Genomic DNA, 13916 nt, shown 5'->3' on the forward strand with positions numbered 1-13916 from the left:
CACTAGTACTTCAATTAAGTTTTGCTAGTCAGCAATGAAAAACAATGCAATGAAGAATTTCAGGGCCGATTTTCAACATCTTTCAAACAGGAATGTGCAGTTTTTTATGCTGTTTGTGAAAGCAAAACTGAGTCATGGAGGTCATCTCAATAAAATGATTCTGCACAATCTTAATATAATTGAATCCAGGAAATGAGTTGGCAGTTGCAACTGAACTTATTTCCAAGGAAACATTCAACCTTTAAGGATACAGATTCCCTCATGGTCTCAATACAAAAATAAATCCCATTTACACTTTTAAGAAAAAATAACAATTGCTAAAAAACGATAGCACTGAAAGGCTATTCCTACCCCCTAATTTTCCCTACCCCCTAATCCCAAGCTGTTGAAATGTGCCTCCAAGTTCCCTTCAACCCATTGTGACAGTGACGCCCCCAACACATGCAGGTGCTGGAATGAGGTTAAAAGGCCACACATTGCAGTGAGAGAGCAAAAGAGCAGACAAGAGAAGAGGTATGCTGGACGTGGTAAGCAGAGCAGAAGGATGCCGTGAAAAAAACTTCTGCTACACACAGTAAATACCTTTGGCTGGACTTTCTTTGAGCTCTCAGTCTTTTTTTCCTGCCAAAAATTCACAAAGAAGATATAACTGTTTGAGAAGCAGTCAAACTGAACTTGGGCACTTATCTGTAAATGCTATGATAGCAAAGATGGGTTGTATAATTAGAAAACTAAATACCATGGAATAAAGTGCTTTTGTAAAAAAAATAACATAAAGGAAAATTGCATACAAGGGATCTGATAACCTATCAATATCTGTTTAGCCAATTTCATTTCAAAAAGCATTTCCCCTCCATAGGAAGCAGGGCTTTTCCATGTAACTGGTCCAGAGTCTGTGTTTTGTGTAAAGCCCATCCCTTCCTAAATGGCAATTCCTACATTACAGCAAAACTGTTAGTTGGCAATGAATGTAAAGGTCCATGAAATGTTGCTATTTATTTAAGGTGCATATTATAGGTTCCATCAATTACACTATTAAACTTCCCACCATTCCCTTCTCCAAACAAAGCCAAACAGCCAACTAATGTGTTGTCATGCCAAGGCAATTACTTTGCCATAGTTTGGTGGCTCTTGGTTAAATCCAAACCAGATAAATTATCTTACCCTAAAACAGGAGCAAGTAATGAGATTGATGGATTCCTGAAGATACTGAAATGGATCTGCAAGGATTTCTAATTTTCCAATTGTTTGACAGCAACAATAAAGCTTTCCCTCTCCTTCCCCTCTTTTTTTTAGTCAAGTATGTGAAATAAAGTTATAAAGTTTGGAAAAATGAAATGTATGATTTTGACATACATTCCTGGCTAACAGTGGTGGGGTGTATGTGTTTTGTTTCTTCTCTATCTCCTGGATTTTGTTAACAGCTTCTTGGTGAAGAATGTTGGAACAGTTGAAGTTTTTTGTCATTTTGGCCGATACTACCCTGGCTAATCTTGAAAGACTTGACCAGAATGTAAGCTGGTTAGCACTTAAATAGGAAACCACCAAGAAATCTCAGAGATGTAGGCTAGCACAAGAAAGTAAAATGAATCCTGGAATAAGGTAATGGCAACCCACCACTATATTTTTGCTAAAGAAATTATATAGTCAGCATGACTTAAACTTAAAGGAAACTTTACTTCTTTAAAATAAAAATATTATCCAGTGGTTGGTATTATTTTTTCATAGACTAATGCAGCAGAGATTGCTTTTTATGAATCACCATGTGTAAAAGATAGTGAGATTAGTATGAGAAGGGAAAGCAAATGCTAGGCAAACACATACCCATATTTCACTATTTCCTACCTAATCAATTTGATGAACCTCAATGTTCCAATCAATACAATAAGGAAAGTTTACCATTCTAAGGGAAAGAGTGGTTGCTAATAACAGAGTAACAGAGTTGGAAGGGACCTTGGAGGTCTTCCAGTCCAACCCCCTGCTCAGGCAAGAGCTGTATACCATTTCAGACAAGTGATTGTCCATCTTAAAAACCACCAGTGAAAGAGCACCCACAACTTCTGAAGACAAGCTGTTCCACTGATTAATTGTTCTAACTATCAGGAATTTTCTCCTTATTTCTAGATTGGTCATCTCCTTGATAAGTTTCCATCAATTGTTTCTTGTCTTGCCTTCAGATACTTTGGAGAATAGGTTGACCCCTCTTCTTTGTGGTAGTACTTTAGATATTGACACACTGCTATCCCATCATCTTCTTTTCACTAGGCTAAGCATAACCAATTCTGCAACCATTCTTCATGTTTTACCCTCCAGCCCCCAAATCATCTTTGTTGCTCTTCTCTGCACTCTTTCTAGAGTCTCAACATCTTTTTTATCATGGTGACCAAAACTGGTTGCAGTATTCCAAGTGTGATCTTACCAAGGCATTATAAAGTGATACTAATCAGTAGGATTTTACAATCTAAATCACTTTAGAATCTTGATATATTTTCTTTGATGTACACCAAAACTAGAAAGTGATTCTGCAATTATAGTTAGGCTTCCTTCTTACTAGAACCACCTGAAGAAATAGGTAGCAAATATCTGAATCTAGTTCACATTTCTTCATTTGCTTGTACCATAAGAACTGATGCAACAATCTATTCTACAAGAGTCAACATGGCTACAGAATGGCAAAGGCTTTATCTATTGGATATACACTACTTCCCAGCCTTCTCCTCCATTCTCCTGATGCACTAGACAATGTTTCTTATAACTTTTGAAAGAATTATGGGAAATTATGAGAATTTATGGGAAATTTAGTCCAATTCATCTGGAAGACATCCAATTAGGCTAGACACCAATGCATTAGCTACAAATGAAGTTAAGCACCATCATATTGGCACATGCAGGTAACTTAACAGTCTGGAATAAAGTGTGCCTAAAATGAGCTGGAAATGACTAGCACATATGTGCAAAGGGAAACTTTACCTTTACCTTTTAAAATGAATTATATAAAATTAAGAGCTGCGTTAAAGACTGCATGATATGTTGATGGCTCAATTTTAAAAAGCAAGCTTTATGTTAAAAAAATAATATTTTAGGAATTCTTAAGGACACCAGGTGACCAGTCACTTAATTTTCCTGTTAACAAAAGATACATTAATATAAGAAATATGCAATATTTTAAAAGAGTTCAGAGAAACAGCTTATTTATTAACCACAGATAGATTTTCTCTCCTGCCCAGTAAGGAAGAGGATATTGGCAAAGGATTCTGACCAACAGCTTATCTGAAGAACTTAATATAGCAGACGTACATTTCTATCAATAGTGTCTATCAGAATTTACAATCAAAGCTCAGGGATGCCTCTTCTGTTTCTTCTGATCTTTAAAAATTGGTGCTAGTCTGGCATGGTCAATAAATGCATACTTCCCACTTGGCTGCCAATCCTGATCTCTTCTGGTTACAAATCCATGTAAAATGTCATTGGAAGTCTGTTGAGATAAAGCCAATGACAAGCACTTGCTATAATGTTGCTATTAATGGATATGAGATTTGTAATGTGCTAAAAATAGTCTATATTTGATGAGCAGCAAAAATTCAGTGAGATGGTACATCCATATCTACCCAATACACTTCCATCTGAAAGTAAGGGCTCACTTCTTCAATTCCTGCATTCATAAAACTAATGCATTCAGGAGAAAGTTACACCATTCTCTTTACCACATCAACATTTAGGTTTGAGGAATATTCAGTTATGTGATCTACTTCACCACTAATGAATTGTGAAACAGAACAACCCAAATACTTATTAGTTTAGTGAGAACTAAGTAAAAGTCAACAACAAAACTTCTCATTAAACCGAGTGACTAAAATATAAAAGTTCATAATTGCATGTTTAAAATAAGACACTAATTGCAAGACTAGGATTGCTTTGGCTTGCATGAATATTGTAAAAGATTGTGGTCATTTATGTCTCCAACAGAGAAAGTAGCTTTAAATTCATATAAAACTTTCCAGGAAACAGACAACTCTTTTACTACTTTGGAGATGTGACAGGAGCAACTAGTTATTATTTATTAATAAGGCAACACAAGATCAGGAACAGTAATAGACTGATAAAATGATTAATCTGTAGGAGGATATGGAATATATTTATATGATATATGTTTGAGAGCAAGCAGAGGTAAGTCCTCAAAGATATAAACAAGACAAATAAAAATTACTGTGTCAATGGTTATACTAACTAATATATTTGACAGATATGGTGGAATTTTAGCCCCAGAGTTCCTAGCCAGCATTGCAATTTTTGGAGTTGGGGAACTAGACTGGGGAATACTTGGTTTAATGGATTTTTGGATGCTGATTTTAAAATATGTCTTATTTCCACCAGTAGCAAAAATTCCGTGCAAACATAAACAGAAGAGAATCTGAATTACCATTCACATACAATTATAACTTTTTCCTTAAATTTGGAAAAAATGACTTTCCTTGATTAAAAAGGGAAATACCCTAAAAGCAATCAAGCAAATAGACTAGTAATTACAGCTTGCCTCCTGCAAGCCTAAGTGGGTTAATGAAAATAGCCCATCTCCCAGTCTAGATCTACAGAACACTGGCAGAAAATTCACAGACTTAATTTTATCATACAAATAAGTTGGTGAATTCTTGCTGTTTTCAAAAAATAGGAAATAAATGTAACATATTTTTAGATCTTTAGTAAACATGGTTTTCTATATAAGTTATGGTGATAAATTAATTTTAAAGAGTTCCAGAATTTTAAAGAATTCCAGAACTTGACAGAGAGGAGACGAGAGGAGAGGAGAAACAAAATGTAACTTTAATTTATGTTAACCGTTTTTGTTGTATGTTACAGATCACATGTACTTACCTTGACAAGACTATATAAAAATGAAAAGACAAATATTGTCTTCTGTGATCCATAACAGCACATCACATTTATTATCATAAAATTATCCCACTGGCAACAGAAATATTATCTTCCCATCCCAGCTCCCCGCAATACTGAATTGCCCAGTATAAATGAAGCACAACCTTGAGGGCAAAAATCTAAACTCCCTCCAGCATGGTAGTTAGGATATGCAATCACTTCTCTTTCTCTTTCTCTACAACAAAAATGCCTGCTCAAGCCCCACAGATCCACCACATTTACACAATAACTCACTTGCACACTCTGACAGATTCTTTTCAGAGGTGGAGATTTGCTGCTTGACCCATCTTGAACTAGTTCTTCTCTTCCTAGGTGCTTAACCACAATACATTTTTCCAGAGGGTTACCCCTAAAATAGAAGAAAGATGAATTCATGAACATGAATCACTTCAAGAAAATCTTAAATATTCCTGAAATTTTAGTTCAGTAAACAAACTAAATTAAACAGGTAGGATAGTTATATGGATAACAACAATAAATAGTAATATTTAAAGGAACAGTGTGGTTCTACTACCAAATATGGGTACTTTAATCATGGTTAAAATTGTATCCAGTCTCATATTAAAGGGCAGAATGAATGAATTTTAATAAAAGGTCTTAGTCCCCTTGAGTGACCTTTCACAGCTTCCAAATCATGTTTGGGATGGCTGTCCTATGAAGTCAACCCGTAACATGACAAGATCTTGACTGACTTTTATTGTCATTTCAAACTAATACTTTAGGAATACATTTTTACATATACATATATATCCATATATTTCTTCACACATGATGTAAGAAATTATGGAGAGGCTGAGAAGGTAATTGAAAGGAAAGTAGGGCAGCTTCTTATAAATGCTAATTCAACTTAGATTCCAAGAAACCTGGAAGAAGCATTCAAATCATTTCAAAAGACTCTCCTTAATAAACTCACAATAAATGAGATTGGAAATTCTTTTAGAAGTTTTCAAGATTTTGCATTTACTCAAGGCTAGCACTAAAACTGTCCTACTGAAATTTGTGCAATTCTTGCTTCCTTGATCTTCTGTCTGGAATGCTAGGGTATTTTTAAAGCTACAGTGCATGCTTTTCTTATTCCTAAGCAAACAATATATATCACAAATTCCCTTCACCGAAAAGAATCTTTGAATTTACTTACTTAGCTTTACATTTCTGTAAGGCTTCATCAGCTATCTGCTTCAAGTTAATCAGCTTATCACCTCTATAAAAGGCATCTAAAACAACAAGTAAATCATTAAAAGTGGCTCATCAGAACAGGCCAGGCTCTTGAAGGTTATCTATCATAAAGGAGTAGTTTAAAGTAAAAGAAAGAGAGAACAATGCAGTAACAACAGCAGTTTCTTCAAAATTCAAGGGATTTGAAAGGATCTGGGTGAGCATTAGATTAGGGAACAATCAGAACAAACTGGATGGCCTTTGTCATACCTTAGAGTTCTGGTATTGGCATCCTTGTTATTTCATGACAGAATTAACAGAACTTAACAGAATAACGAAGTTGGAATGGACCTTGAAGGTCTTCTAGTCAACCTCCTGCTCAAGCAGGAGACCCTGTACCATTCCAGACAAGTGGCTGTCCAATCTTGTCTTAAAAGCCTCTTGAATAGTTTTAATAACTTGAACAACTAGAATAGCTGATTATTATTTTTTGTTACACATTAAAATATAATGTTGCAAGATCCCTTCTGAGTTGATCATGGGACCAGAGGTTTAATCTTCTAAGTTTTCGGACTTGTGCTGGAGCCCATCCTTAGGGAACCTCTCTAGGGAACTTGTCTCCAGAATGTGTACATTGGGGTGTTGTATGCATAGTATTTATGTGGTGCCTGGTTGTGTGTGGCTCTTAGTTGTTAATTGGGGTGTTGTGCTGTAGCACAAGGAAACAAGCAACACTTAATAACCAGCCATCAACATCTCAATTAACAACTAAAAGCCACACACAACTGGGCAACACCTAAATACTACAAATAGAACGGCACATATCTTCTGGAAAGAGAGAGATGTTTCCTGAAGATGGGCTCCAGCACAAGTCCAAAAGTTTAGAAGACTAAATCTCTGATCCCCATGATCAACTCACGATTGGATCCTGCAACATTATCCTGGGACATGCCTTCATTTGTACAACATAATGGGTTTAACAGTTAAATGAATGTAGGTCTTACAAATCTGAAATCAATTTATTTTATTAGAGAAGGATCATCTAATAAAAAGCATTAATTGAGCAAGCCATGTTTTTTTCAAAAGTAAGGCCTGTTTTTTTTTACTAGAGCATTTTCTTGCGTTATGACAGCTAAAAAAATTAAATTCTTTTAAAAAAATAATTTGGACATTAGATCATAGCAACAAAGGTTACGAATTAATATGTTAATAATTCCATATTACCAGAACACTGTTATATTGACAATAGATTGATCAAGCATATTCCTGCGTGTTTTAACCTGGAAATAGCTCCTTCTTTTATTTCTTTTTTTTTCCAATAAATTTTTATTATTTTCCACCAGTACAAATCTTAGTTACTTTTCAACAACATTGACATCCACATATAATATTGTCTTATACTTTAACATCTATTTGTACCTATCAGTCTATATTATCCTTGTTTATCATTAATCATCGATACATATTGCCTTTATATTACAGTTATTATTATACATATTTAATATTGTCTTATTCTTTTAACATCTATTCATACCTATTCTTAATACATATATTACACTTATTATTATACATCTTTGATCCTTCTGTCTATCCTATTATATCTTGTGTATCACTTTCTTGAGAATTCTTATTAAATCATCTTTTCTAATTCTTATCTCTTTTTTTCTAGCCACATGTACCATCTATGACAAATTGAGTAGTATTCTTATTCTTCTTTCTCTCTCATTTTAAGTGTGAGAATGTCCATCTCAGCACAGTCTGCTATTTTTTGTATAATTAACTCTTCAGTTGGAATCCTCTGCTCTTTCCACATTTGCGCGTAAGCTATTCTGGCCGCTGTCAATATGAGTTCCTTCTTTTATTTCAATGATGAAGAGTATAAAGTTATCATTAATTATAAACCCAGTTAGGTTATGCTGATTATATACTAAAGAACCTACAGGTTATCAAAAAGCTATTTACCTGCAGTTATGAGAAGTGAGCAGTTGGAATCGAGAATCCTCTCACAAAGAGATTCTGCTGAAAAGCCTGCAAACTGAAATCATAATTATAAATATAACTAACAAACAGCAGTAGCCACAACAATGCCAAATTGAACTATTTTGAACAGTATTTCTGACTGAGTAGGAATAATGCAGATATAAATGTTTTTAGCTAATTAGTTAAAAGGTAGTTGAAAACTTGACTTCACAATACAAAACTCCATAGAAGAAAATCTTTGTTACAATCAGTGAAGAGGGCATTGCAGATAATTATAATCACAAATTGTAGACATGTTTCATTGAAACCTAGCTTAATCAAAATTGTTGCCCTTTTCCTAATGTATAAACACACTGTTGAGTTAAGAAAGTTTAAGAATATGCTTCCACCATGCCTTTTGAACTAAGAAAAGGAGATCCCTGGCTGGCTACTGAATGAGTCCAGAAAAAGGCATGGCTCCTTTCAGAAGAAGCCAACAAGAACAGTAACAGCACTCATGCTGGATTAGAAGACCTTTGCCTAATTCAGGCCCAAATACTGCAAACTTTTAATGCAAGGCATCACAGCAAATAAATATGGTGCTACGAACTGATGCTCTGCAGTTTGTCAGTATTCTGCTGAATTATATAATGCAATGTTTTGGGTTACACTCCTTAAAATTTAGGGATATTTTTTAAAACTAAATTATTTAAGCCTGAGGTCCACTTTGGAAAACAAAGTGATTAATCAGCATCTGCTTAGTCAAAAAGGGCATAGTGGCATACTCACCTACTCAAGAAAGTAATTCAAAATCACAGGCGGGGGGGAAGCTAGCTTAGTTTAAATTGCTAGCTATATCATAGTTCATTTCAATTAGGTGTTATTGTACAGTACCTGATCCACAAAATATGGACAACCATTAGTTGGCACCAAGAATTTTTTGTATAATTTGCTATTCATTTGGATTTGCAGACCGCACACAATAATCCTAATTTCAATCAGTAACTCATAACCTTCAAGGCTATAATCCAATAAATGTTTTTGATGAATAAACATTCCTACCACAATAGAATGAAGTGCTCCAATTCTGGCACAAGCTAGCATAGCGACCACCAGCTCAATTATCATTGGCATGTAGATGGAAACTCTGTCTCCTTTCTTTACGCCTGTGAAGAAAAATAAAAATCTCAGATCAGCCAACTAACAATTTTTCCAGTCAGCCACACAAAACATTATAACAATACCTGAAAAATCAAATGAACTTCTTGACCAAATAGACATTGGTTAAATTAAGGACCCCAGAGTTAGAGAAGGCATCTTCGCTCTGATTTGATCTAAGCTAGCATCAAGATGAAATAAAGAAATGTTCAACACACACACACACCCTTCAAAAAGGAATTAAAATGCATAACTGATGTCATTGTTTTATGTATTCCTTGCTTTTATTGTTTTTATAAATAACTCAAGATTATTTCCCCACAACAACTTTGTGAGGTGGGTTGGAGCGAGACGGGGTGACTGGTTCAAAACTATCCAGCTGGTTTTCTTGCCTACAACAGGACTAAAACTGACAGTCTCCCAGTTTCTAGCCTGATGTCTTAACCACTAGGCTAAATTGGTTCTATAAATTACTGAGAAAACTGGTATCAAAGAAAAGGAAGTGGAAGAAGCATATACACTGCAGTTAAAGTTAAAATACAAGTCTTGAATGAATTTGAAGGTAGATTAATTTTCCAAGAGAATGACTGGAAAGTAGAAGCAAATAAAGAGGGTAAATAAAGCAGCTTTCAACAGAATAAAAAGAATTATATGTATGAGAAATGTGGAATTTTGCCAATAAAAGAATGAAAAAAGAGACTTGGTGGAATGATGAAGTAAAAGCAGCTGCAGATGAGAGAAACCACACATAAAACAATGAGTGTACCAAAAATGATAGGAAAGAGATATATTGCATATAGCGAATGTAGTCAAAGAAAATATAAAACAGTTCAAGATTACAGAATTACAGAAAACACAGAATGATTGCGATAGAAACTTTGAAAACTGGAAACAGATGAAAAGGGCCAAAGAAAAGGGCCAGTGGATTAAAAATAAAATAATGAAATTATTTGGGATAAAATTCAAACAGTGTAAGTCTAGAAGGAAAGGTTTGGAAATGTGTATGTTTGGAAATCTCCACACCACAAGCCAGGCAAACACCTGGGCACAAACAGATCCCCCCTGATACCTCCAGCTCAAACACACCCCAACCAGGCACCCAAATGAAACCTAGCTTCCTAATAAATGATAGCCGTCCATTTACTCAGAGCCCAGCTGCACTAAAAGCCTCCAATACAGGAAACACAATGTTACCAGCCAATCAAGACAAAAAAAGCCACAAAACAGACAGAAGATATTAAAAACACCAATCAAGCAGAACACAGCAAACTCCAAGACCAATAAACACAGACCAAGACTCCCAACCAATCAGGATGAAGAAAAAAACATTCTGGCACAGCAGTAGGCTAGCCCCAAATTTAAAACTGAAACGGCTGTGAAAGTCTGACTCACAGACGAACACAATACAGAAGCCTGATGATGGCAGATGAGATTCTGCCGAAACGTTGCTACAACTTTAAAAGCACAACTATAATGACATGGGAAAATACCCGAACAAAGGTGAATAACATACATACATACATACATACATACATACATACATACATACATATCCATACCCATACATATGTACATATGCTGTACATACGCAAATGTATATTCACACACACACACACACACACACACACACACAAACACACACAAAACAGTCCATTTTGAATACATAATAGAAAAAAGAGTCTTGAGAGTTAACAAGGTTGATATTATATGATACAAAGCTGTTACAGAATCTAGTTGTTCTGCTTTGGATATCACAAAGCCTCCTCCCAGAAGACAACAAAGAAAATTAGTCATGGAGAGGATATGTAGCATTCCTGGCTGTGGACTCTGGTCAAACAGCGCTTATATGCCATATGATATGTCAAACAGTGAAATTGAAACTAATGCTATAAATATTACTGCCAAGAAAAAAATGGCAAAATCCAAATTGTAATTGCTGTGAGAATATTGAAAAATGCTGGGCTACAGAAATAGTTCGTATAACTGTGACATGTTAAAATATGAGTATTTTTGCTTATGGGGTAGCTCTGTGACTTCTTTAGCATGTATGAAGACTACATCCATATCTGAAAATTGAAATAATTCTGTTATTTACTGCCATAAAAAGAGAAATGTAGCAACGATCAATGTAAATGCACAGGAGGATTTGTTTGTTAAACATGCCTGAGAATGTTGGCAGAATTCTGCCTGAAAGGTGATAATGAATGAAACTCAGGAAGAGATTGTGGCTTTATACTAAGCCTGGGGTTTGTAGATTAGCTTTTCAACTTTGCTTTTCAACATGTCACTGAGAAATAAATGAGGCAGTTTATTGTACATATATTGATTTAAAGAAAGTGCATGATAAAGAAAATATATTTGATTTATGGAATGTTTTCTGCAGGTATGGGGTTGGAATGCAGCAGAACCTATGTATGATGCAGGTAGACTAATGTGGGAATAATATGGATTATTAGTGAACGATTAACCCTAATCTTACTATTTAGGACAAGGATCAGATTTATGGACAAATGTGTAAGACATGTTTATGGTAATCTGAGAGATGTGTCGTTTGGAGAAATGAATGTACTTGTATTTTTGTATGCAATGAATGTTAGGTTGTATGATGCAATAAGAAGTATGGCTCTGAAAACTGATATGTCAAAGCCAAGTTAATTGTGTTTGAAAAGGAAAATGGAGTAAAACATTGTATATTTTACATAAATGGAAAAAACAGAGCAAGTAGATGAAAGTGTCTGCTTTCACAAACAATTTATTGAAGATAGAGAAATGTTGATATGCAAATGCTGGCAGTAAAATGGTCTGTGAGGAATGAACGCTGAAAGAAGTAAAATTGTGATGAGTGTATGTCTGCCTACTATGTTATATGAAAGTGAGAGCTGAGTAATTCAAGGAGAAACCAGAAGTTTATGGGATAAAACAAAAATAGGCAGAATCAAGAATCAATGAATGTTGAAAGAATGTGAACTGAATATAACAATGAGTTACCAACATGAAAGAGGAATATCAGTCTGATCATACTGAGAGAATAAATGAGGATCAAATCTAAAAATTTTAAATTTTATGCTACAGAATTTTATTTTATAATCATTACATGTATCAGTGTAACTACTAATATTCCTATAATTACCTACATTTTGAAAAATTATTATTTGGGCTGCAAACATGTTCATATATTCCCTAGCTCTGTGCCAGATATCAAGCAGACAACAGGTGACAGTAATAATTTAAAACACAGTTACTGCCTTCATGCATACTGCCTTACTCATCAGTATATTTCTATTCTATTACTAAGGAGTGCTTTTGTATAACTGGTTAGGACTATACTTGAGAAATTGTATGCTTCATTTAGGGTGGAAAGTTATCAACATGTATAATGTTTTCATATAAGCTGTGATATTACCTCAGAAGGGGAAGACACTCCGATTTATAAAATGTGTACAAACATACAAAATATACACGTGTACAAAATTAGAAGAGAGGGGTAACAAGAAGCCCTATTCAGGTATTTTCCCTTCAAACACTGCTATCAAAATTACACTCCTGGTTCTTAAATGTTTCAAGATAAACACCAGGAATGGAGAGTCTCAACAAATACAGGAAATTGTTCATGGCATAAATTTATTAAGAGCATGCAGGGAACCGGCTGATCTCAGGAGTAGAACATTCTATAAAGATCCACAGGCCTGCTATAACGTTACTGACTTTAAGGATAAATAATGAGTGAATAAAACTAAACTAAAATATGCATATGGAATAGGGTATGCTTAGCCATCTTCATTTTAAAAAATGCACCTTTTCCTTACCTACTAACCTATGCATCTTGCAAAGATGTGGAAAATCTTATCTGACTGAATTTAAAAAAAAGTGTTAATCCTGTTTCAATTATGGACTCAAAAGAATTGAGACAATGTGGCAAAGTCGAAGTTAATACTAAACTTTTTGTACCTTAACAATATACCAGAAGCAGAGCATAAATCTGGCTATTTAAAGAGCTACTGATGGTTATAAAAATTACTGACTTTATTATGGCTGTAAAACCATTAAAATAAGGCTAAGCATCATAATAAAAATTATGATCTGGATTGTTAAACATAGGACATTTCCAGTACACCTACAAAATCACCTTCTAGAGTATAAATTAAATACAATTCAAATTCAGATGATCATCAGTTATGGATGGTGAGGAATAGAAGATAACATTTAAGGGCCAGACAACATAGACAACTATGGTACATAACCTCCTTTAGTCTATTCTCATATGATCAGGAACCTAGTGGCACATTTTCTGATTTTTCGTCCCAGATAATATTGTTAATTCTGAGGGCACAAGTTCACAATAATTTCATTGTGGATGAGGGAACTGACCCTAACATGTAGAATAATGGAATTGCAGTGAATCTCAGCAGTCATCTAATCTGACCTCCTGCTGAATGCTAGACTGTGGTAGATAATCTGGTTGACATAGATTTTACACTAATCTGTCCCTAATGGAGCCAGCTTTTTCACTGTAATATTAATCCAGAAGATAAGAATACCAACTACTTCTCTCCAAACTAGAGCAGAGGGGCTTTTACTAGTGTTAAATTAACAAGACAGATGAAAATGCTGTTTGATATATTACCCACATTGCTATCCTGGACCCTCTGAGATGGCCTCTAAATGGTATTGGAAAACTCCAGAACTCTGGTCTTGGGATTTCAACATTGAAA

General features: G+C 34.8%; 1 protein-coding gene across 2 annotated transcripts in view; it reads right to left on the minus strand.

Annotated features, from left to right (window-relative positions):
• Positions 1-13916, minus strand: part of ACSS2 (acyl-CoA synthetase short chain family member 2) — a 54500-nt gene that overhangs the window by 17794 nt on the left and 22790 nt on the right. The window contains exons 4-8 of one of the 2 annotated variants that reach the window (XM_026684006.2): positions 9109-9212; positions 8050-8122; positions 6071-6146; positions 5167-5281; positions 583-621 (exon numbers count right to left, since the gene is read on the minus strand). In XM_026684006.2, the coding sequence (XP_026539791.1) occupies positions 583-621; positions 5167-5281; positions 6071-6146; positions 8050-8122; positions 9109-9212 (407 nt within the window). The remainder of the gene's footprint in view (positions 1-582; positions 622-5166; positions 5282-6070; positions 6147-8049; positions 8123-9108; positions 9213-13916) is intronic. The other variant, XM_026684007.2, reaches the window with a different exon arrangement.

Source organism: Notechis scutatus, chromosome 3 (genome assembly GCF_049901735.1).
Source record: "Notechis scutatus isolate UNSWTSFEM ecotype Mainland chromosome 3, rNotScu1.2, whole genome shotgun sequence".
NCBI lineage: Eukaryota > Metazoa > Chordata > Lepidosauria > Squamata > Elapidae > Notechis > Notechis scutatus.